Consider the following 25,433-nt stretch of genomic DNA (forward strand, 5'->3'; position numbering starts at 1 on the left):
CATCAGAGTTCAAGTGCTCTTTTGTGTGTGTGAGCTGCTCGCCTATACCATGGCTGCTGAGTGTGGGCCACCACTGCACCACTCAAGGCAGGCTGACGAGCTCTCCACAGGAGGTTCTTTTCTGTTCCATACAGGCGTCAAGGTGTCTATGCCGGGGAACATTATGGCACAGGGAAGATGTTACCTCCTTTCTGTTGTTTTACAGCCTCTTCAGTTTATCCCTGAGCTGAAATTTAAGTGCTTCTCAGAGAATGAGACCCCTTTGTCTCATTCACATTTTGTTAGTATACTTGCAGTAGTTTTTCCAGTGCATGGTTTATGACAGTTCTAAAGGGATTTTGTTGTTGAGCTGAGAGCCTGGGTGATGAGTCATCTGTAGGGCACACAAGTAGACAGCTAATAAGGAGGAATGGGGTGGAAAGATCTCCCCCATCTGTTGCAGTTCTTACACCGGATGGATGACGGAGAGGCCTCCATCCTCCCAGCTCTGACTTAGAAGAGGCTTTCCGATGTGTCTCTATACCCGGAGATAGCGGAGAACACTGACTGCAGGCACCTCCTAGGGGCTACAGGATTCTGGGAAGAGTTGGCACTGCCTCTGCCAGCCTGCCAAGACCTTCCCCAGACACACTCCGTGTGTTCTGGGATCCTTGGTTTCTTATACAGCAGTAAACTCAGCATATATTAAATAGTTACTGAAACTTACATTATACGATTTCTTAGGAAGTGGTGACTCATCGCAGTGGTGACCTGGGTAAAGCAAAGGAAGCGACACAGTTGACAGCTGTCAGGTCGCCACAGAATACCTTTCCTTCTTGGAGTTGCTACATTGTAGCTATAAACAAAAGATACTAAGTTTCTTCCTTTTCTGGAAACACTCCCCTTTAGCCCCTTTCTGGAAGCAAAATCTCATGTTCCAGAAGACCGGGCTGCCCATCACCCCTCAGGTTGTCTGTTGATTGTTCTTTACTCTTTATGTCTCTGGGCCCAGTCAGGTGTCCCGAGCTTATTACCATTGCTGCTTTGAGATCCCTGGGTCTCAGCCAGCAGTGGTGTTGCCCCACGCCTACCTCCCCGAGGAATGTCGGCAGAATCTTGGGGATACAGGGCCTAGTAGCATCTAGTGGGGTTACAGGCCAGACTGTTCACAGAGCTTAGGACAGCTTCCGCAGCAAACGGGACAGGTTATGCCTCCCTGAAGTGTCATCTTCGGGTTTGGTGAGGCATCCATCGCTCCTGCATGCTGCTCCACTGTTCCTTCCCAGTCTCCTCTGCTCACCCTTGCGTTTTCCTGTTCCCCGGACACCCAGGAGAGCCGAAGAGCAGTCCTTCCACCTCTTCCTGTTCCCAAGGTCTCATTCTGTCACTTAAACACCATTTGTACAGTGACTCCCACGTCCCCTCCAGGTCCACTCTCTAGGTAATTGTGTCCAATGGCTTACATCCCATCTTCCCTGCGTGTACCTCAAATTTAAATGACTGCCAGTGTCCAGTTCTCACTTCCTCCTGCCTGCCATCACCAACTGCTTCCCCTGTGGTCCTCTCTTGCACATGAGAAGCACAGCTCTGTCCTTAGGTGGGGGAGTCTTGGAAACACGCTGTGTGTCACACACCATCTCCCAACCACAGGGAACTCCCATCAGCCTTACCTTTACTCATCCGACTACCGCTCGCTGCGTCTACTGCTGCTGTCCTGGTCTGAGATGCCAAGACTTCCCACCTCCAAGTTTTGTCATTGTCTTCTCACCGGCCTGCTTCTGCCTTTCCCCCTCCACTATAGCCCCCAGGAGAGAGCGAGCCTCTCAAAATGTCACATCATTCTGTTCAGTACCCTCCCACCTTACTCAGAACAAGTCAGCATACATGCTTCACATTACCATGTATGACCAGCACGGTCTGATCCATGTACTCTTCCTAACCTGCTGTCCTGTCCAGCCATGGTGGCCCTGCCAGTTCCTCAGTCAACAGTCTTGTCTTGTCGCCTTTATAGTCACTGGCCTTCTGTCTGTCATGCCCTTTCTCAGAGATGATTCATGATTCACTCTGGTATCTTCAAGTTTCTGCTCCAGTGTCAACTACCACCATACTAGTGAGCCCCCTAACTACCCTGTATAAGACAGCAGTATCCTACCCTGGAGAAGGCATCGCCCTGCATGGCTTCATCATCATCTGCCATATATAATAGCTTTTATCTGCTGGAGACTTCGAGTTCCCCGAGGGCCGGGACTTGACATTAGTAACTCTGTTATCCCCGTGCAGGGCAGATTTTGGCTTACATTGGAAACAACAGTATGCTGAATGAATAAAAATCAAGATCTGTGGAATTTTCCACTTGGCTCTACTTAGTATGTTTTCATGACTTCACCAAACACCACTTGGGAAAATGTCTTAACCTTCTATCAAACTTGTTGGATAAGTTATGTGCACCCAAGGGACCAGCCCTGAATCTTCCAATTACCTCAGACATCTCGGGAGTCTTCTGCCCTCAAATCTCTGGAATTACATCATCTTTCCCAGGTGCCTGTGAGTCAGTGCAGCAGGTAGCACCAAAGCTCACAAGTCTCCCTTGGAGAGGCTACAACTGGACAACCTTCTGCAGGTGAAGCTGTATTAAATGTTCTGTGAGGCAGCTAGGGCCTGGCTTACCCAGGTCTTTAAGCAGTATTTCTTGTAACAATGTTAAAAATATCAGAAGCCTCCAGGGGTGACTCTTCCTTGGCTTGTACAATAACAGGGTCTTAGCTCAATGTACTCCAACTGCTCTGGCAGCTGAGCTGACAGATCCATGGGAAGTCAGAGCAGCCTGAAAAACCCCAAACTCCAGGGCAAGGAAAACGGAATTGGAGGCTCTAGGGACTGTCACAGGACACAATGTGTTTCAGAACTTGAGCAATGCACACTGAAACATCCAGATGCAGCTCTATGATGTAAGTGATGTGGCTGGTGTTACAGTCCAGTAAAACACCGTCCTCTGGGATATTGTAACAGGGTAAACATTTTGGCTGTCTTGGAAAATAAACATCCATATACCTGCTAGCCTGCCCATCCTCTAGCATCCCTGCAATCATTGTTCAACATTACTCCAGAGGATGTGCACCCGTGTCAGGGATGGCCGGATGAAGAGAATGCCAATTAGGAGCAGAACAGAGGAAGAGGCGTCCCACTGTGTCAGCTCCTACATATTGAGAAGGCATTCCTTCATCACTTCCTCAAAGCTCTCACGGGTCAGTTTCTGAGATGATCAGCTACGGGGTCCTCTACTACAGCTCTTAATGCTCATCTCCCTGCTGGATGCTAAGAAGGGGAGCTTATGCTTGGCTTTGCTTCACCTTACAAATGGAGTACTCAGCAGAGCCTTGCACAAGTAGGTGGTTGGTATATATTTCAATTAGTGAATAAGTAATTGAGCAACAGAAATATTCCCCATCTGTCTTAGTTAGGGTTTCTATTGCTACAAAGAGACACCATGACCACAGCAGCTCTTATAAAGAAAACGTTTAATTGGGGTAGTTTGCTCAGGTTCGGAGGTTCCGTCCAGAATCATCATGGTGGGACATGGTGGCGTGCAGGCAGATGTGGTGCTAGAGAGGCAGCTCAGAGCCCTATATCTTGCAAGCAACAGAAAGTGATCTCCAAGTTACACTGAGCGAAGCTTAAGCCAAGGAGACTTCAAAGCCTGCCCCCACAATGACACACTTCCTTCAACAGGGCCACCTCTCCCAACAGTGCCACTCACAATGAGCCTATGGGAGCCAATTACGTTTGAACTACCACAGCATCCTTTCTTCCTTACACATCTCCACCTATACTCAGATTTAGCTGTGGAACCCAGGCAGAGGACTCAAGACAGTAAGCACATCCCATGGCTGTTCCCTGCTCCCTCCTTAGGCAGGTTTCTGCATTTCCTTTCCATCCCTCGAGCTGTGGACTCCATGTGTACCTGGTTCCTAATTAGCCCTAACTTCCTTCTTCCTGATGAAACACTTTAACATGGATGATATGTCTAAAAACTCAGATTGTCTATTATCTCTCTGCTTGCAGATATGTTTTCTTCGTCTCCTGTAGTTTTCTAGGACTTGGAGCTGTGTGCTGCTTAGTTTGCTAACCTGGTAGAAACAGGGGGCATCTGGGAAAACGCTTCCATCAGACTGGCCTGTGGGGCGTTTCCTTGACTAATAATAGATGCAGGTGGTGCCATCTGAGTTGGTGGTCCTGGGTTCTATAAGAAAGCAGGCTCAGCAAGCCATGGAGAGCAAGCCAGGAAGCAGCATCCCTCCATGGCCTCTGTCCTGCCCTTCCTCAGAGACAGTGACCTGGGAGTTGTAAACTGAAATAAACCCCTGCCCCCAGCTTGGTTTGGGCCATGTTTTACCAAAGAATAGAAACCTCACTAAGACAAGCTGTGTAACAGTATTATAGCATCCCATTCCATAAACTCAGCTCTCCAGAAAGTAAACATCAAGAACCCAGAGACTAGGAGGCCATACAGCACTGGTGGTCCCATGATTTTCCTCCTGGTGTAGGAGACTCTGGCTTCACCTGGAGTCCGGCAAGGAGCCATCTCACTGAGCATGCGACACCCACACGGAAATAACACTGTGCCGAGGGGCCACAAGAAAGCATTAGAGGAGGACAAGGTGGTACATGTCTGTACTCCTAGCACGTGGCCAACTCAGATGAAGTGGGCAGGCCAACGGGAAAAGAAACCTGGCAGTGGAGGCCCCTGCACAGGCTTGGTGACATTGGCAGTCACTACACTGTGATGTGCTGCCCACTGACTGGGTGCAACTCAATCTTACCAAGGCCACTCACAGCATTAATGAGGATTTAAGAACACATATGGAGAACTCCATCCTACCAGATAGTTCTACAATTTCTACACCCACAGACATGACTAGCATCTCATTTTGGTAGGAACACTTACCTACCTCAGACACAATTAGGAAGCTTTGCTGGCTTGCCATCAGAACAGGAAAAATGAAGGGGAGTCTTTAAGATACTAGAAGTCTACCTTAGAGGCATTTGTCAATGGGCCTTGAATATAGCTTAGATTCCCTGTAGTCTCCAAATAAAGACTTTAATTTGAAGGTTAGGACTCTTTCTCAACAGTGCTCGGAGTGGACATTCAGTGTTCACCTCACAGATGGACATCCCTGATCTGTCCGGCAAAAGGAGTTAACTATGTGTTCGCAGGGCAGTGTGTGATGTATGCTAATTCACACAGCACACAGACGAAAGGCTGCGATGCCCAGCGACCTGGAACGATGGCCAACAGTCAGCTCATGGCTGTCAGACTTGGACAGGCTTGCTCAGGTGTCTCTATCGTTACTTTGATCATGTAATTTCAAAAGCTAATGTTACTGCCTTCGTTTTATCAGGAATCTTATTGTAGCCGTTAAGTTCTGAAACCAAGGTCCACCTTACAAATGAGGAGACCAAAACATAGGTTTTTAAAAACTCCTATTAACTAGCTATGCCTCCAGCTAAGGTGAGACCAGAATTAGAACTCAGTGGAAGTTCCAGAGTTGATTTCTTCCCACCAGCACACATTATCTTTACTTGCTTTTACAAGGAGTCTTTCCTGAAACAGATCACAGCGTCTCCTGCCATACTGACTGGTGAATATTGGGTCTGTGCCTTTACCCAACTCAGAGGAAACAGTTCTTTCTAGGAAAGTGTTTTGGAAACTACTGTAACTAATTTCCTGACAAGTAAGTCTCACATTGTATACCACTGAGCACACTGACAACCCCGAATCTCAGCGACTTAAAGGATTTCTCGATCATGACACAGTCCAGTGGAGACACAGTCCAATGTAGGCGAGGTGGGTGAAGGAGACACACCTGAGGAAGACCTGGTCCCCAGTCACTCCAAGACCAAGTCTGACAAATGATCTATGGCCCAAATTAAGTTCAGAGCCCCTGCTCTTTCTAACTCTTCCTTGACAATTCTTCTACAAATAGGGACCTCTGAAACAAGGTTTTCTGTACATGACAGGCTGCCACACACAGGAACTCACAGTAGCTGTGACTTATGCATAAGATCAAGCCAGACAAATCCCAGCATGATTCCCAACCCATAGCTTAGGAGCTATGGGCAACTGATGGCTGTTGGCAGGGACAGTGTCAGCGTGCTCTGTTGACTGACAATGCTCCAGTGCATGGCCCTGTGTGCATCCTGTCAGCATTGAGTAGACTCAGTGGGTTTAAAAAGAGTACGTGGTATTGGGAGGGAAAAGTAGGAGTGGAGGATACAGTATGAAATTCTCAAACAGTGTTTTTTTAAAGGAAAAAGGAGAGCCCTCGATCTAGTGGTATTTACCTTTCTACACCCACAACATCTTCCCTTCAGTTCCTATTTCCAGCAAGAAGAAACATTTGGAAAGTTGCACAGGATAGCCCATTTCCTTACAACACTTCTCTCCATGCTCCCCCAGCTACAACTCAGTAATGTGGACCTTACCTGCAGCAGGTAGTCTCTAGATGCTCCGAGGGAAGAAGATGGGGTTTGGAGACATAGCATTACCTCTGTGACACTTTCGAACACATTTACTAGATTATATCAATGATATGACAATGTGGTGCAATGGTATAAACTAAATGACAGCACAGTATTAAATGCTACCAGTAACTAAAATCGACATCAACATTAAATAATACAAATACTGCATGATAGAAATACTGATAGCAAATGGTACAAATACTAAATGATACAGTGATGAAACTGAGTGACAGTCACACTCATGTTGATAAACTCCTAAATGAAACAATGACGCACAGGCTAAGTGACAGAGGCTAGATGATACCACGATCAACACTCAGCATGGGTCCATATGCAAAGCATCTTGACCCCAAGCCTGAGACACTGCCGACTCATCCAGCCACACAGGGATGGCTGCTTGCAGATCTTCCCTCTTCTCGGCTCACAAGAGGCTTCCAAGGAGCAGCCTGCCAGCAAGGAGACAGGACAGAGCCTACACAGGGAAGGTCAGTCAGACCTTCTCCCATCAGCCAAGGCGGCAACACAGGGCTCTGTGGCTGTTTGACAGACAGGCTCTTACCATGTAGTTATTAAGGTTGCCAAAGAACTCGTTATGTTACCCAGGCTAACCTCAGACTCAAGATCCTCATGCCTTCACCCCTAAAGTGCTGGGATTATAGGCACTTGTCACCATGCCTGTAATGACTTGTTAGGCTTTACCAAAGCATTTGTACAATTCTTCAAGACTTATCTTCTCAGACCACCTAACACCAAAGATTTAATTGGTTTGGTTTGGGTTTTCTAAGACTTGGTCTTACTCTGTAGCCCAGGCTGGCCTAGAATTTACCCTGTAGCATAAACTGGCCTCTAACTCGCAATCCTGCCTCGGCCTCTCTATTGCTGGGATTATAGTCATGGACTATGACTGGCTTCCAGAGCACTTCTGTGCTGTTTTGAGAATCTCTTACTCAGGCCGGCCTGGAACTCTCCACCCTCCTGCTTCCTTCACAAGGGCTGGGATTATAGGTGTGCACCAGCACACCAGACTCCGATCCGCAGTCACCAGCTGGTTTCTATGGTGCTTGTTAAACAAGTGGACTGATAAACAAGATGGACTAGCCAGTCTGTTAACATGGTGACCCACTCTCAATTCCTGGCATAGGACTTTGTTTCCGTGAGTAAGATGAAGTCGAAAGCTCTAGGATCACGGAACACACCACTCCAGACTGTAGTACACACCAACACGGCACAGGAAGCTAGATGCCAAAGAGGACCTTGAGGTCAGCCAGTGTGAGCTTGGTGACAGATCCTCCGGATCCAGAAAGGACCTGTTTGGCCAAATCTTTCTTTTTTTCTTGGAGCTGTAAGATCTTCTCTTCCACTGTCCCCTCACAGACGAACCTAAGGGCAAATGACAGCAAACGTCAGAGCCCAAGCGCCTTACCGAAGCACGCGTTCAAACTTCTCTCCACCTCAGTTTTGAAGGAGATGTTTCCCTGGTATTAGATGAGAGCAGAGAATCCACAACTTCCACTACACATGTCTGTTTAAAGTGATGCGCTGCAGACTAACTTGCTTCCTGACGTGAGGGAAACTGCAGATGATATTTCTATCTAGAACAAATGTAGAGGCCCAGCTTTTACTCAAACTCAATTTTGACAAGGTCAGAAGGGCCTCAAAGGTCAAGTGTCTGTGTGTTTAGGTGCAGAATGTCTAATTTCTTAGCTAATCCATACCATAACCAGGCTTTTCAAATGAAGTCACCACTCACTCAAGTACCCACTAAGTATGTATGTATGTATTTATATATACATATACCATGTCCTATGGGAGCTGACAAAGAGTATAGTTTCTTCTCTGTAGGAGAAAACCAAGATACGAACATCCAATAATGATAATAATAATAATAACAATAAGACAGTGGGAGTGTGTCCAGGGTACAAAAGGCAATCTGTGTAAGGCAGTCAAAGAAGGCTCCATTAGAGTCAACTCTTACTGTGTGGTGTGCGGGATGACCAGGCGTTTGCTAGATGAGATGGTGGAACAGGCACAGCATCCAGGGGATTAGAACATGTGTAAACTGTGGCTGAGCTCTAGACCCTGGCTGAATTAAAGATCATGCTGTCTAGTCAAGTCCACTGGTAGCAAAAGTTCAGGAGCTGTGGGCCAGGTCCTCAGTGGTGATCCCCACCACACCAAGACCCTGACAGTAAATCTACAGGAAGTGAGCCCTTGAAGGCGTGCCCTGTCCCAGCAGACCGTCAGTTAGAAGGAGCCCTCTGCTGGCAATGCGGAGCACAGGAATCAGCAGAGCTGCCTGCGTAGGGAGCTGGCAGTGGGCATGGAAGGCAAGGGTGGTTAACAGTTTAGAAAATACAACTGAAGGCCTGGGCATGGGACCTGGGAGAGGAAGGAGGCTCGTTTCTGGCTGTACGGCTAGAGAAACGGGCACTATCCACACAGATAACGCACATGGATGTGCTCAGGCAGCAGGAAGCAAACATTTCAGATGGACATGTTTATCCCGGAGGCTGTAGTCACACTCGGCACATTCGGGTGCTCGGCAGCATTCAGTTGGTACCCAAATGCACACGCAGATGAATGAGACGAGCGGGCACTTGCATGCTTAGGTTACATGTTTAGCAGGGGTCTGGATACCCGGGTTGGAAGTGTAGGAGACAGTGGACCTAAAAATACAGATTTTGTACTCACTGGAGTGATATAATTAAAGAAGGAAAATATGGAATGAGCAGAGAAGAGAGCTAAAGTCAGGAAAACTAATTATCACTGCATGTGGCAAATTTTGGAGCTCACCGGTGGCCCTCTACAAGAACAGCTTATATGGAATGGGGGAAGGCACTTTGCGAGACTGAGGAAGAAACGGAGGTAAGCAGTACTGACTGTGTCTTCTCAATTCTTCACTAGACCCTGTCAGCAAAGGGAGCAAAAACAGGGCCACAGGAAGAGTGGACTGAGGCAGCAAGGCACGTTCTGGTGGTGCCAAAGCCATGCAGGCCCCAAAGGAGCATTCTGCAAAGTAACAACAGACTGTGCTCTTCAAAGGCAATGTCAAAATCAGAGGAGGAAGCACTGTGCCAGATTAGAGGATCCAAAGTCAGGACAACCAAATGCCACTCGGATGTGGGATCTCCTGCTGCTGTGAAGGACAGCATCGGGAGAGATGAACCCGAGAGTGGGTTGAGCAGGCTATATTATACTGATGTTAACATTATAATGCTGATCCCTACACACACACACACACACACACACACACACACACACACACACACACACACACACACGAACTTTCTGGTAATTCCTTTGCAACTTTTCTGTGACTGAGACTATGCCATACTAATAGTTAAAAAAGACATGGGCAGGGAGCAAGCCTTCACAGCTGCCTCCTTGATGAGCTGAGGCTTATCACCATACATGCTTGCGTTTTAACCATGACCAACGAGATTACCTCAGATTGTTTCTTCCCTTCCTGAGGTATGCCTGCAGAACATCATTAGCGAAGTAGTCACCAAATACTTCCTATTCTATAAAAATCTTCCCGAAGATAGTTTTCACAAAGGAAGATGCTGAGAAGGGCCTGGTGCCTCTGCTTACCTGTGTACGACGACATCCTTCTCCTGTCCTACTCTGTAGATGCGATCACAAGCTTGGTCTTCAAGTGAGGGATTCCTGTTAGAGAAGTGTAACTCAGAAACACCATCATCCTACACAGGACTGACAAACCACTGCCTACAGCCAAGTCCAGACCACAGTATGCTTCTTTGACTAAAAATAGTCATTACATTTTCAAAGGGGGTTAAGGAAACAACATAAAACGAAGAATATGCAACAGAGCTGGGCAGTGGTGGTGCATACCTTTAATCCCAGCACTCAGGAGGCAGAGGCAGTTGAATCTCTGTGAGTTCGAGGCCAGCCTGGTCTACAGAGTGAGTTCCAGGACAGGCAAGGCTACAAAGAGAAACCCTATCTTGAAAAACAAAACAACAACAAAAAGAATATGCAACAGAAATCTACGTGCCCTGCAAAGCCTAAAATGCTTATAGAAGTCTGTCAAGCCCGTTCTAGAAGGAACTGACCTAAAAGACCAGCTATCTTTCTACTTTCTATTGAGAGACTGGGAACAGGCTCCTAATAGCTATTAGCACCATCATCAGTCAGTCCCTGTAAGAAACGGAAGTGAAACCAGGATTCCTAGCCAGTCTTTACTAGCTGATGACCACAGACAGATCTAATGATACCCTCCAGGCCCAGAACCTACTTGGAAACAAGAGCTGGTTAATATTCTCAAATATTTCTTTCAACTTCAGTGTTCAGTGAAGTTAACTAAAGAGGTATAATTTGTTCCCTTCCTTATAGAGTCTCATTATCAACTGTAAATGAATCTCATCTTTCCTCTTCAGAATCTGGGTAATATTTCTCCATCTCAAAACTGGTGTAATTCCTAGTATGTTTGTTTTACTTCTGTGTATATGAAAATCCTAAGTACACCTACACTCGTTCTCCACAAATATGGCAAGTTGGCCTCTTTGCAGCAGTTGAGGCTGTATGGAGAATTAGACACATCCTCCTAGAAACAGTGCCTGGAAAAAGTATGATGGTACAAACCTGAAATTCCAGGTACTTACGCACTGAGGCAGGAAGATCACAAACACCAGGCCTGCCTGGACTACAGACCAAGTTCAAGGCCAGCTTGCACAACTAGTGAAACCCTATCTCAATGTAAAAAGTAAGCTGGGGTAAGTATGTGCAAGGCCCAGGCTCAGTCCCTATCACTACAAAACAAACAAGACAAAGCCTGCAGCAGCAATGCTGGTTTGCATAAGTAGGAAATCAGAAACTGGCACTGTGGGAGTCCACCTAGTAACACGTGACCTCCTTTGCCTTGTCCCGGGAAGGGCATGCACCAAGGCACCGGCAGCACACAGTGAAGCCGGTGGCTGCATCTAACAAGCATTTCCATAACAGTTAGAAAAGCCCTCTTTTTCCTTCTGGAGTAACCAAGGTTGAGACTGCCTTGGCTCCTTCTCAACAACTCTGTTTGGAAAATAGTATTCTAGAGACATCAAACTGAGCACTGTAGCTCTTAATAATGAGAAAAGCCTGTGCTCCTCTTTTTTGTTGTTTTGTTTTTCAGGACAGGGTTTCTCTGTGTAGCCCTGGCTGTCCTGAACTGGAACTTGCTCCGTAGCCCAGGCTGGCCTCAAATTCACAGAGATCCACCTGTCTCTGCCTCCCGAGTGCTGGGACTAAAGGCGTGCACCACCACCCAGCTGCTTCTTCTTCTTTTTTTTTTTTCCTGTGCTCCTCATTTGTGTGAGGGAAAAAGATGTTAGATTTTTTAAGAGGTTAGTGAACAATAAATTCATGAACTACTTGACATAGTCATGAAATGTTCAATCAGCAGTGCTAGAATGTCACCCAGCCTTACAGTCCACTTAGACAGCTGTACAGACTGTCTCCACGACTCCCTAAAAGACACGACCTAAGAGGTGAGACCCGCTGCCCTCTGCCACTGCTCTTCCCTGCCAAGCTGAAACAACTCAAGGAAAAGCCTGGTTACCAGTGCATGTCCAAAAGGAAGAGGTGGTTCCCTCCAGTCAGATTGAGTCCAACACCGCCAGCCAAGAGGGAGATCAGCATAACCTGCAGAAGGAAACATTCTGTTAACTTCCGTACAGCTGCTGCTCTTAGAATCATCTGCCGTAGGCTGGGTCTTCAGTGCCCCAAAGGCCAGGTGGCAAAGGCTTGGTCCCTAACATGGTTCTAGATCAGAGACAGTGGAACTCTGTGGGGTCGGTTCTATTGATCTTAAAGTCATCAGGCCCTTCCTTTGACGGTCTAATGAGACCTTGGCCCTTGACTCTTCCTGTCTTCTGTACTTCCTAGCCATGAGATGTGTGGTTGTTTCCTTTCACACACTCCTGCCATGATATGTTCCCTTATCAGAAGCCCAAAAGCATCAGGGCTCACTGACCATGAGCTACTGAAACCTCCAAAAACGTAAGCCAAAAGCAGCCCCTTCTCTTTACACCAGGTATTTGAAGGGACAGAAAGAGCTAACCAGAATCTTTTCATCTCTAGTTCAGGAAGGTCAAAACACAAGAAACACATTCCTTTCAAATTCCCCCAGTGCAATGTTTTGAAACATTAAGATGCCATTTCTTATACCTCATCTTTGAAAAATTTCTCACATCCCACAGAGGGCCAACCAAAACACACAGACACTGTAATTCAGATCCTCGGAGTCAACTTTGCATTAGCCAAATTATGACTAGTCTTAAGACCATGTCCCTCCAGTTAAATCATCCTTCTTTCCATTCAACTAGTGCTTCCTGAATCCTCACCTATTCCATGACCCTGTTCTCCTGCATCTCATGTCAAAAACCCACATATCTTCAAGGCTTCCTCCTCTACAGAGATTTCTCTGATCCCAACCAGCTCTGCTGACTGTTCTTTTTAGAGTACTTGTGTACCTGGGTAAGGACCCCCAATAAATTATAAACATCTGGAAGGATCAAAACACTATTTTTAAGTGGATGTGCTACATTATGTTGCTTTACAACTAAGAATAATTTGCTCCTCAGTTACACAGGCCTGCTGTGCTAGTTCGTACCTGAGGCCCCCGGGAGTGGTTAAATGCCTCCACCAGGTCCATTCTCTGTTTGGGGTTGACAGAGCCGTCGATGGTGGCATAAGTCAGTCCATGCTTCCTGAGGTGCAGGGCTACCACTTGCAGCATGCTGGTCCACTGAGAGACAATGACACTAGAGAGGAGAAGACAAAAACCAGAAGCCATCAAAGGACTATGCAGTCTCCTCTGTGGCTGTAATGCCACTAGTCTCAAGATTATTTATAAAATGCGCACAAGGAAAATCCCTGTTACCTAAAGGGCAAGTGTCTCCCAAAGACTTGTGTGTGAAGGCTTGGACCCCGGGTGGCAGTGCTGGGGTGCTATGAGTGGTTATGAGGCAGAGCCTAGGGGAGGCAGTCCTCTAGGCAGACTGCAGAACTCACCTCTTCCTCCCTGCTTCCCAGCTTGACATGTGACTGCTTGTTCTGACACGTACCCTGCTAATGCCATTTGCTCCCTCACCAACAGCTAAGCCAATATGAGCTACACAAAATCTGTCTGCTGTCTAAGTGCTCCTGTGAGACCTTTCATGGTAGTGGCATGAAGCTAACTTGGGCACACATTAAGGTCACACTGTAAGTCTATAGTTCTCCCACCTATTCCTAAGCTCCACTCTGACTTGGTGTTAGAGTCAGAAGAAAGGACTGCCTAGGCTAAAGTAATGACTCCAGCTGTCTTTTGTTTAGGGTCCTAGTGTTCATGTTATCCTGTGGCCAGTAAAATAGCTGATAGGTTGCTCGCCCCAAGCATATCTTAACCAGAGCTTTAAATTTTTAAAAGAAACTATTCCATATATATGCAATACAGTTATGTAATACAGGTGTGTGTGTGTGTGTGTGTGTGTGTGTGTGTGTGTATTATACTATACACGTGAAGGCACAGCAAACAACCAACCCACTGGACTGTGAACCCCAGCTTAAGCAGCTCAGTAGCTGCCCACTAGGCTCCCTGCTCCCTCCCATGTTCTTTTACTGTTTCCGACGCCTACCTTACCCAGATCCTCAGGGGGGTGGTAAGCCAGGGACCCCTTCAATGCACACCACAATATTTCTATTAGAAATCTCAGAATTTATACCATACTACTCAATGCATTCTGTAGGGCATGACTTAAGCTAAGACTTGAGAGCATCACAAACATCAACTTTCCTTGCACAAGTACTGAAATGATGCTCACCTCTTTTGGGACCCTGAGGCTTTTCGGATTGCCTCCAGTTCTGCCAGCAGAGAAGACACCTGGGAAAGGTCACACAACATTGCAGTCAGGCCATTCACTTTTCTCTCCTCTCCTGAATTACAGAAGCAATTTACCAGACAGCTTCTATGTTTCTGGCCTGGCTGTTGACTCACTCTCCTGCAGCCAGAGGCTATTCTTGAATGTGGGCAGACTGCCTCCTCCTCTCTATGACTTCCCACTGAGGATAAAGCCCAAGCCCCTTCTGACCTGCTGGGTCCATGCTGCTCTGACCTCTGTTCATTCCTCACTAAGCCCTCCTCAAAGGACACATCATACTGAAATTTTTTATCCAACAGGCCATATATACCTGGTCTCTCTATTTTAGAATATCATTTTCCATGTCAGCTTAATGTCATTTTTCTTTGCTTTAAAGATTTCTTTTTTCTGATTTTTAATGAAAATATAATTACATCACTTTCCTTTTGCCTTTCTTCCCTTTAACCTCTCCCACGCACCCCCAACTTCCTCTCAAAATGACGGCCTCTTTTATTTATTGTTACACACACACACACACACACACACAAAAATATACAAATATAACCTACTTGGTCCATTTAGTACAGCTTGTGTATATATGATTTGAGGGCTGACCACTTCAACCTGGATAACCATTTAGGGGTCTCACCCCTTGGAGAGACTGCTCTATCTCTCAGCAGCAGTCTTTAGCTGCCTCTAGTTCTTTGTTATGGGTAGGACCCTGTGAGATCTCCCTCTCCCACATGAGTATGTCTGTTTGGTACTGTCATTGTTCAGGTCTTGTTTGGCCACATTGTTGGGGTATCATGGGTGTCACTTTGGGAACGCCTCCCCCGCTTAAGTGTGGGTTAGGTGCTACTGAATAGGTTCCACTCTTTGTTTCTACTACCATGGTTCTGATCATACTTCACAATCACTGCTTAGTAATCATCCTTTGCTCTCAGGACCTCAGTTGCTCCAAGGAGCTGAATGCTATGTGTCTGGCTCACTCCTGCACTCCTGGCCTCTAGAATTTTGCTGGAAGAGGGAAGGCTCTAGCCTAAAATTCACAGAAGAAAGCAAAAGGGCTCTGCCAGCTTTAAGCCGCTTCCTGCTTACATGAAACCTAACATGATTTGAATCTACTAATGGACTCATGGTAAGAAGCTGAGTACTAGGCAAGGACATGGCAGCTAACTAATGATGCTAGAGTATACAGTCTGGTCACATACAGGCCCTGCTCTTATTATCTTTCAGTTATTTTATGGTAAAGCTTATGTTATAGAATATTATTTTAAGGTGTGTTACTTTTGTTTATGTTGCATTTGTTTAACTCTGTGAAGCTGTGTTACTGTGCCTGTCTAACACACCTCATGGTCTAATAAAGAACTGAATGGCCAATAGCAAGGCAGGAGAAAGGATAGGCGGGGCTGGCAGGCAGAGAGGAAAAATAGAAGAAGAAATCTGGGAGGAGGACATCAGGGGCCAGCCACCCAGCTACACAGCAAGCCGTAGAGTATGAGTAGGATTTATATTAGTAAGAGAACGGGAAAAGCCCAGAGGCAAAAGACAGGATAATTTTAAGTTAAGAAAAGCTGGCTAGAAACAAATCAAGCTAAGGCCGGGCATTCATAATGAAGAATAAGCCTCAGTGTGTGATTTATTTGGGAGCTAGGTGCCCCCCCCCAAAAGAGAAAAGAGTAAAAAACCCCAACAACAACACACCTAGCTTCATGTTCTAGAACTTTAACTACGGGACAGCAAGATGCCTCAGCAGGTAGGGTGCTTCCTGCCATGCCTGACAACTGGTTCAATTCCTGGACCTCATCTGGTGAGAAAAGAGAACTAGCTCCCACAGGTTATCCTGAGTTCCACAACTAAGGAAGGTACACAAAATAAAACACGCAAACCAACCAACCAACCAAACCTTTTAGATGGTAGTTAGGAGGAAGCAGAATGTTCCTCTGGTAGTGACTTTCTTTCTAGTTCACATCTTTACAAAAGCTTTGGTAAGAATGGCTGAGGCTAGGAAAGGCAGTTTAGGGTTCAAACAGAGAGAAAAGCCAGCCCTCCTTTGATGGCATATGGGCTAATAAAGCACATCCTAAGCCAACAGAGAGGCAGGACTCTAGTTACAGCATGGCCTTGTCCTCCTGGAATAAAGTCCTCTAGCCTTCACATTCTTTTATGAGCTAGAGTTGCCTGAATGACTGATGGAGACAGAGCTCTGGAGAAAACAAGGCTCACCGATGGAAGCCTTCCAACAAGTCGAAGTAATTGTCACTGGCACACCACACAGTCTCCAGGGTCATGTCTCTAGGTTTCCTTCCAAGCTTTCCCTAAACAAACTCCTCACTTGCTCAGTCCCCACTCCTAGCATAAAACTGGCAGCCCTTCCCCAGTAATCTGTGACTGACAGAGAACCTTCCTTGATGACAGAGCTGTCCCAAATAATTTTCTGAAAGCCCATAATGAATGAAGGCTTTAGAGTTTTTTAACCAAGTGAGGCTTTAAGATTAGCAGGGGACTCTAGAATCTGGCAGTTCTAACTCTGCTCTCACACGGCTCTTTCCATGTGTACAAGCGAGGTACTCCAACATGGAAAAAAGGTCATTCCATGTCTCCATACAGCACAGAGGTGACAAAGGTACCTTGGTGCTCCTTCGTGTGTTGTCAAAAAGCTCCACCTTGAAGCAGGTGCCGTTGAGACAAACAGTGGGTGACGGCTCTGAGACCTCGAGTTTGGACAAGGTCAGAGCGCTGAGCTGCTCTTCCAGGGACAGGACAAGGCCTTCGCTCTCCAGTTCTGTTGGGTCCAGGGCCTTGGAAGGACAGAGAGGGATGGGAACAGGGGACAGCAAAGTGGCACACTTCCTTTCCAGCTGATTTCCAAAACTCCAGAGTAAAGTATCTTTTACCTCAAGTACTATGGAAAAGGCCCTGTCTAAAGCATGGGCCTTCAAGTTTTTTTTACCAGATAAACTACATGATGCAAGTTAAAAACTTGCCAGACAGATTACATAATCGTTCTATTTTCATATCCATTCAGCCGACAGTCAGACAACAACACTAAGCTTCTGAGATGAGACTCTAGACAGGTCTAGAGTAGAGCTCCTTTCCAGTTTGTACTTGAGTTTCCATGAGTCTCAGGACCGAACAACAGTAACTACATAAGCTGTATGACATTCTGAGATATTCACAAATGGATTCCTTAACACAACGTCACTTCCTGGTCTAAAATAGTGTGTATCTAAAACAAAACAAATGATCGATCGATCAATCAATCAATCGATCGATCTGCTGCCGTGAGAACGAACAGACATCAACAGAATGTGTCAGAAGCCAGTCTCTCCCCACCCGCTCTTGCCCTGCAGACCACTTTCCCTTCTCTGGGCCCCCTCGGTCTGGAAAGCGCTGGGCTGGTGTGCTCTCACCGACTTGAGCAGGGAGAGGTGGCAGCAGCACTGGCGGAGCCGCAGCAGCTGGGACAGGACGTGTACGGTGCTGGGTCTCTGCGGGCCTGCTGCAGCAGAGCACTGGGGCACGCTGGACCCAAACTCCTGCGCCACTTCCGAGAGAGAGTACAGGATTTAAACAGGGAAATGGGGGGGGGGGGCAGGGCCTGGGACTGGACTGGGACTGTGAACTGAGGGCGGCTAGTTAAGCTTGTTTGATCTCAGATTCAATAATTTAGCTGTATGTAGCATACTTTAAAAAAAAAAAAAAGGATTTTGGGTGCTATGTGTGCCAAGGTTTGCATGTGGGCGTTAGAAGGGAACCCGCAGAGGCCAGTTCCACCCTCCATCCACTATAGGGGTCCCAGGGATTGAACTTGGCATCAGGCTTGGTGCCAAGCACCCTCACCAGCTGAGCCTTCTTAACATCCCATAACATAAACATACAGCATACATGTTTATGAAGTCAGAGGAAGTACTAGGTTTTTCTGCTGGCCTGCCTTGCCTAGTTTAAATAATGCAGACTTAGAAAACAGAAAGAAGTCCTTGTGTTTCAAGATGAGTGTATTTTCCTCTGGCTTAACAAGCTTTTAGTTTCTGGCACCTGGGGCCCATAAGCTGGTTCTGCTATTTCAACAGCTAGAGTCCCACTTTTGGTGGCTACGTCAGAGTGTCCCTGGCTTACCTCTACTGAACGGATTATCAGGGCTTCTTCCGGGCTGGCTGCCTCTACCTTCGTGTCTCTTTAGATAGGACTGGAGAGCTGACCTGTCTCAGATCAAGAAAGGAAATCACATATGACGGCCGCCAAGGCCAGACTGCTTATGGTGGTTGCTGCTTAACTTGGAATGGGGCCTGGGCAGGTTAGACAATGCACTGGCTAGATGATGCCCAGCTCACAGCAAACATGAGCCACAGACAAAGTAATAATCAATTATTATTATTATTATTTACAAAACAAAACCTTTTGAATATTGGTAGGAAGACAAAAAACACATTCTTCTCGGAAACAGAAAATGCCATACAGAAGGGAGCAAATGGAGAATTCCAAGAACAACAAGAATTGAGAGACAGTGCAAAGAAAACAACAGGAAAGATTACAAAGCTGTTTTTTATCTAAGCTCCAGTGAGATGCTGGGCGGTAGGTTAAAGGTCAAAGAGTCATTATCCATACAGCCCCCAAAAGAGCAGCTAGATCACACACCCTCTGATTTCTATGTAAACAAGCCAGTTAAAAGTGGAGACAAAATTCTGCCTTCCAGGCTGGAGAGATGGCTCAGCAGTTAAGAGCACTGGCTCTTCCAGAGGACCTGGGTTCAATTCCCAGCACCCACATGGCACCTCACAACTGTCTGTAACTCCTCCTCAGGAGATCCAACACCCTCATACAGACATACATGCAAGCAAAACACCAATGCACATAAAGTAAGAATCAATAAATTATTAAAAGAAAATTCTGCCTTCAATGTGTATGAGAGACAGACAATCCAGGGAGGGAGGGAGGGGCTCTCCGGACTATAAAGATGTAACATGTTAGAATCATACATGACACTGAAGGACACCCGAGTCCAGACTCTTCCCCAAGCCAAGACAGGAAAAACTAAAGCAGAAGGTGCTTCTTCTCGGCACACACCTCGACCTTGCCAGGAAGACGTCGTAAACAGCCTGCTCGTCTTCAGCCAGCTTCAGGCGGTGCAGCTGAAGCCTGCGCTGGGGCAGTGGCACCTGGGATGAGGGAGGGTGGAGGGTGAAGCTCTGGGAACCAGCCCAACCCGCAGAGCAAACCCTGGCACACTGGCTCGGCCCCGTCTCCGCAGCCGCTCCTCCTTCCCGGGAGGACTGTGCCAACCCCGCACCGGGCACGCTCTGAGCAGAGTCTCCTCAGAGGGAACAGAGGCTCCTGACGCGGGGCTGGTCTACCTGAGGTCCTGGTCACCCTCCTTCCCTGGCTGTGCCGGGCATAGGCAGAAATCTGGTTACCAAAGGTTTACCAGTGGAATCCAGTTGGTCTTTTGTTCTCCTCAGCAAAAGGCTCCTGGTTAAAATGCTCAAGCGTTCTCCCCCTTTCAATGAACCGTTGTCCACCTGACTCTTCCAAAGACTGAAGTCATCAAACGGGGAACAGCGGAGAAACCTTTTTAGGGCCAGGAAGGGCACAGAGCAGGGAGAGGATGGAATTAGTGTTCAAAGACACAACGAGAACAGACCAGAACTGTACCTCTGTGACCCCATGCCATCCAAAAATGAATTCCATACACTGTCTGCTAGACAGGCCCAAAAGACCCAAGCCAATCAGGAACTCCACATTGTAAAGATGTGCATTTGACATGAACAATATAAACAGTCAAACACGACATATACAGCTACAATTTATTATGGAAGCATCAATGCTAGCAAAGAAATGCCAAAGCCTTTTGTGGGTATATTTGAAAAGAAAAAAATTTGAAGTCAGCATTCTTTTCTGTTTGCCTCAAATAAATTGCAATCCTGTTTAGGCCTGGTATTTTAAAGCAAAGTAGCCTAAAACAGCTACGGGACTGAAGAATGGTAACCCTAGCTTCCTTTAATTCAAGCTGCTCTAGATTTTTCCATGAATACAGAATACTGTTCAGCCTGTGAATTGATAATACTTTCGCATGAATATCCATCCTTTGCCTTTAAAGCTTGCCACCTGCTACACAAGATAATCTGGACACACCAGAGCTTCATCACTACACATGAAATAATGATGAAGGGTTACAGGCTAGGGACAGGGATTCACATTAACGACCCCAAAGCGGCCACTCACTTCATTAGTGAGTACATATCCAATAGGTTGTTCTGAATGGGGGTCCCGGTGACAGCCCACCGGGCCCGAGCCTGCAGCTTACACACAGCAATGGATGTCTGGATTTGAGGATTCTTCACATTGTGAGCTTCATCCAGTATGATTCGAGCCCAGACTACCTGAAGCAAAGGTGCTGAGACGCCCTGGAAGAAACAAAGTGATAGCCAACACCAGTATGGGACCATGCCTGTTCCTCCAGAGATGAGGGGACATGACCATAGTGCTGAGGACGCACTCTGACTCTCTAGTTTGTTTACACCCTTCCACTGAACTAAGTTCAGAAACCAAGGGCAGAACTTCTCAAAAAGTTCAAGCACATGGTTACTTAAGAGTCTGTCCCCGAACTTAAAATCCTAAGGGTAAAATGCTTTGTAATTTGAATTTTCATTTATTCTTTCAGTCTACATTCAGCAGCAGCATTAACAATGTTTGGCCAGGAATACACCAGGTCTAAGGCTGAAAATTCACTCACTCATTAAAATATTTACTAAATTTACAAGTCTATTTTTAGTTGTAAGATGTTAAGTCAAAAACATAAAGGCCAGCTCACACCCTCAAGGAGCTCAAACTCTAGCAACGGAGACAAATGTAAGCAGAGCATGAAGTCTGTGCAGAAGTCACTCGGTACAGGACATAGAAAGTCTGCTAAAGCATGACTTCTTCCATTTCCACGCCAGCTGAACAGCCACAACCAAGTGAGCACCCAACACCAGGGAGACACTCATCCAAACGCTGACAGGGAGCAGTACAGAAAGGCTTTCTGAAACTGCAGAGGACAAATGCACCCGAGAAAGAGCGGCAGCTAAGCACGGCATCCAGAGATAACCAGAGGGTGGCGGGTATGACGGTGTGCAGTGTGCAGTGCCACAGGGAGGGGGCAGATGAGGAGAGATGGAGGATCGAGAGGGCAAGATTATAAGGCACCAGAGGCATTATGTAATGGAATTTGGGTTTTATCTCAAGAGCCATGGAAAAGCATTGAGGTTGGTCATGAGCTAGGGACATACTCTATGCATTGCCCCAAATACAGAAATCCTCATAAAATTATACAATAAAGCCTGTACATCAGCCAAGCGTCCCTCAATCTGCCTAGGAACAAAGAACTTTTCAAGGTTATCGTTTGATCTCTGACCCATCTATAGCGCTATTATTTGCAAGGCCCTTTCTGGGAGGCAGAGGAAAGGCAGGCAATCACAGGTTAACGCACACTAAACATAGAAAATACATGAGAGTATACCCCACATAGATGCAAGCACTAAGTAAGACTCTTCTGCATGGCAGGAGACATCTAGATCATGAATGGAAGACGTGCAGAGATGACCAGCCACACTAGAGGAAGCCCATGAACTGTGGACTAGTGACTGTGGAGCCCCCATGGGACTGGACTCAGCCCTTGGATATGGAAGACAGTTGTTTGGCTCAAACTGTTTGGGGCGCACCCAGGCAGGGGGATCGGGATCTGTCCCTGGTGCATGGGTAGGCTTTTGGGAGCCTGGTGACTGTGGTGTGACACCTTGCGCAGCCTTGGTGCAGTGGGGAGAGGCTTGGACCTGCCTAGGCTCAGTATGCCGGGCTCTGCTGACTCCCCATGGGAGACCTTCATTTGGGGGATGTGGAGATGCGGGGTGGCTAGGGAGGGAGGACTGGAGGATGGGAGGAGGGGGGATCTATGGGCAGTATGTAGAGTGAGTATAAAATTTCTTAATAAAGAAAAATGGAAAAAAAAAGATTCTTTTCTGCATTCATGTGTAATTATTACTACCACAACTACAGTATATGGTTTCTTTATTTCTAAAAACAGCCAAACTCTGTGCCAAGTACTAATTTATCACTGGAGTGCTTGTCCAGGATAAGAAAGAGCAGTGGGAAGGACTCATATCCACAGGTGGAGGCGTATCTGGAACATTCTTCTTGCAGGAAAATACCTTAGCAATCTCTCCCGTTAGGCTCTGTGTGCCTCTACCTCTACCCTCTGGCATCCCTGAGCCTCACCTCCATACTGAGGTTTGCGCCTGGAACCTCTCCCTCTTGCTTTGTTGTGGGAATCTCCTTGGCCAGAAGGCTATAGGTAGTAATCACGACGTCATATGTAGAGAGTCTGCATGGATACAAAACAAAGCAAAGAGTAAACAGTTCCTCCTGGAGCCTGACAGAGGCAGAGTTGACTTCTTTATGAAAAGGCCTAGCGGAGAAATAATAGCTCAGTGTTAGGGTGCTTGCCTAGTATGTTCAAGGCTCTGGGTTCAACTCCCAAAACTAAAACGTGGGGCGGGAAGAACAATAGCAGAATGACACCGAGTAATTATGTCCTTGGTACACACATGCACTGTCTGTCTCTGTCGTGGTGTGTGTGTGTGTGTGTGTGTGTGTGTGTGTGTGTGTGTGTGTGTGTGTGTATGAACTATGAGAGGCAGGTTTCTCTACCGGACTTCTCTACCTCTTACCAATGTGATCATTTCTACTACAGTGCTCACTGTAGCCAGAACAGCCTCTCTTCCCATCCAGTGAGTCAGAAAGGAAAATCTCTAGCTGAAGTCAGATTAAGTTTGCAATAACCTGGTCAGAAAAGAAAGTAGGACAGGCCGGGCAGTGGTGGCGCACGCCTTTAATCCCAGCACTCGGGAGGCAGAGCCAGGCGGATCTCTGTGAGTTCAAGGCCAGCCTGGGCTACCAAGTGAGCTCCAGGAAAGGTGCAAAGCTACACAGAGAAACCTTGTCTCGAAAAAACAAAACAAAAAAAAAACAAAAAAAAAAAAAAGAAAGTAGGACAGGGTTGGAAAATAATATTTAGTGATCTGAGGTGGGTGATGCTGACATCTCTAAGGAAAAAGAAACCTTCAAAGCACTGCCGACCCCATGCCAATGTTACCTTCTCACTACCACTTTACAACAGATTTGTGAAAACCCATTAACTTAGCTTTAGATTTTAAAGCTTCACTTAGTAAGCTTTCAGCTCACCTTTCCTACATTATTTACACACAAAGGTTCTTATTAAAGGCATAAATCTTACTCGAACAGATTTAATATCATATACCTGAGAGACAGCAATAAATTCTTTTGGTAAAATGATACACCTAATTCCAAATGGCAGTTCCAGCTCTGAATCCTCAGCACCAAATATAAGTGACTGTGAGCTCCAATTGTCTCTGAGGTCCAGAGCCAAAGTGGGCAGCAGTGAAGACCACAGTCCTGCCTGTGGTCCTGACTACGAGAACAGGTGTGCTGGCAGACTCAGGTCAGCCTCTAAAGGGCTCAGAGGTTAAGAGTTAAGAGCTGCTATCCAGCACATCGTGGGGCTCACAACTACCAGTAACTCCAGCTCCAGGGACTCTGATGCCCTCTTCTGGCCTCTACAGGTACCTACATGCATGTGATACACATACATAACACATTAAACAAATAAATCTTTAAAAATTAAAAAATAAACCTTTAAAATTAAAAAAATACATATATAAAAATAAATGTCACCAATCTGGTAACAGAGCTCCAGAAGACACCTGCACTGTTCTGTGGAACACAAAATATCCAGTAGCAAGGGTTGGAGAGAGCTTACTTGGGAGGAGGAACAAATGGTCTTGTCCTTGGTTAGGCTGCAAATTGCCTCAGTCTCCCATCCCAGTTAGAAACAGAAAACAGTTCCTTTAAGTTAACGCAGGTCTAGCTGTAGCTCAGTGGTAGGTGTTTACCCAGAATGTTCAAAGTATTCAATCCCTAGCACTGGAAAGAAAACCCCAAAACAACTACCTCCAGAAACCAAAAACTAAAGATTACCATCCGAGGTGATCTTTTCTCCCTCCAAAGCATCCCCTTTCAGGAACTTTTAGTTAAGTCTAACAATTCTGCGTCTAAAGCTCTTAAGTCTAAACTTTTTGAATAGGTTATGAATGAAAATACAGCTTTAAACACTCAAACATTCACACAGTCTACAGCATTAAATGACAGATGCTAGCTACCAAGAGAGCGTGTAAGACTAGGTGCTTTCTTTCTCGCTCAGAGAAATGGAAGATGAGTTCCAGACTAAGACCTCAGTGCCCAAGAGACCGTGACATTTCCTCATTCCCCAGCGTTTACCAGGGAATGTGGCTGCCACCTGGCAAGCAGCTCAGGCACTGCAGGCCCCTCACACTGCAGCTTTGGCTAGGGAGAGTGACCAGCAGGCCGAAAAGTAACACCACTGAACAGTAGACGTAGCTGAGTGCAGGCTGTCTGACAATGAGACTGAGAATTGGCCTCAGTCTCCACACATATGATCAGCCCTGACGAAGAGAAGAAACAGACAAGCAGAAAGGCAAAGGAGCTCCTTAGATGGGTTGCGGACACATCCAAGCACTTCCAACTTACACTCTTGCATGCCGACTCCTGTTTGGCCCGTGGTAGAGATAGATTCTGAGTTTGTTGCTGTTCACTCGTTTCTCTACCTCGTTCTTCCAGTGATGGATCAGGGAAGCGGGGCAGACAATTAGTGTTCCATTGGAAGTCAAAACAGAGGAGTCTTGAGGGGGAAAAGCAATACCTAGTTATATTCATTGAACAGCCTTGTGCATTTACTTTTCCTGACTGACTTTACTCCTTTAATCGATATTTTTAACTACTGTTTTATTTCTACACAAAGCAAACAGAATAGGAAATGGAAGGGATTTTTAAACCAAAACACTTATTTATTTTCTCCTATAAAAGTGTAGATTCTGAGTGTAAAGATGGGGAGGAAAGTGGGCAGTGTGTGACCATCTTAAAAGCCATGATCTTTCACAGTGGCCAGAAGTGGAAGCAGGCCCTTTCCTAAGGCCTCCTGAGATGATTCACAACAGGGAATTATTGTTTTGGTTTTTTTTT

The 25,433-nt window shown here is 46.4% G+C and overlaps 1 protein-coding gene across 1 annotated transcript in view; it reads right to left on the reverse strand.

Annotated features, from left to right (window-relative positions):
- Positions 1-6,532: 6,532 nt before the first annotated feature.
- The window catches only part of Ttf2 (transcription termination factor 2), a 34,417-nt gene continuing 15,516 nt past the window's right edge, over positions 6,533-25,433 (reverse strand). Inside the window, exons 11-23 of the mRNA XM_006989088.4 lie at positions 24,942-25,092; positions 22,593-22,698; positions 20,562-20,743; positions 19,754-19,907; positions 19,407-19,498; positions 18,459-18,541; positions 17,753-17,886; positions 16,970-17,140; positions 14,304-14,362; positions 13,112-13,262; positions 12,059-12,141; positions 10,093-10,167; positions 6,533-7,881 (exon numbers count right to left, since the gene is read on the reverse strand). Coding sequence (XP_006989150.3) covers positions 7,737-7,881; positions 10,093-10,167; positions 12,059-12,141; positions 13,112-13,262; positions 14,304-14,362; positions 16,970-17,140; positions 17,753-17,886; positions 18,459-18,541; positions 19,407-19,498; positions 19,754-19,907; positions 20,562-20,743; positions 22,593-22,698; positions 24,942-25,092 — 1,586 coding nt within the window. The 3' untranslated portion in view covers positions 6,533-7,736. The remainder of the gene's footprint in view (positions 7,882-10,092; positions 10,168-12,058; positions 12,142-13,111; positions 13,263-14,303; positions 14,363-16,969; positions 17,141-17,752; positions 17,887-18,458; positions 18,542-19,406; positions 19,499-19,753; positions 19,908-20,561; positions 20,744-22,592; positions 22,699-24,941; positions 25,093-25,433) is intronic.

Source organism: Peromyscus maniculatus, chromosome 6 (assembly GCF_049852395.1).
Source record: "Peromyscus maniculatus bairdii isolate BWxNUB_F1_BW_parent chromosome 6, HU_Pman_BW_mat_3.1, whole genome shotgun sequence".
NCBI lineage: Eukaryota > Metazoa > Chordata > Mammalia > Rodentia > Cricetidae > Peromyscus > Peromyscus maniculatus.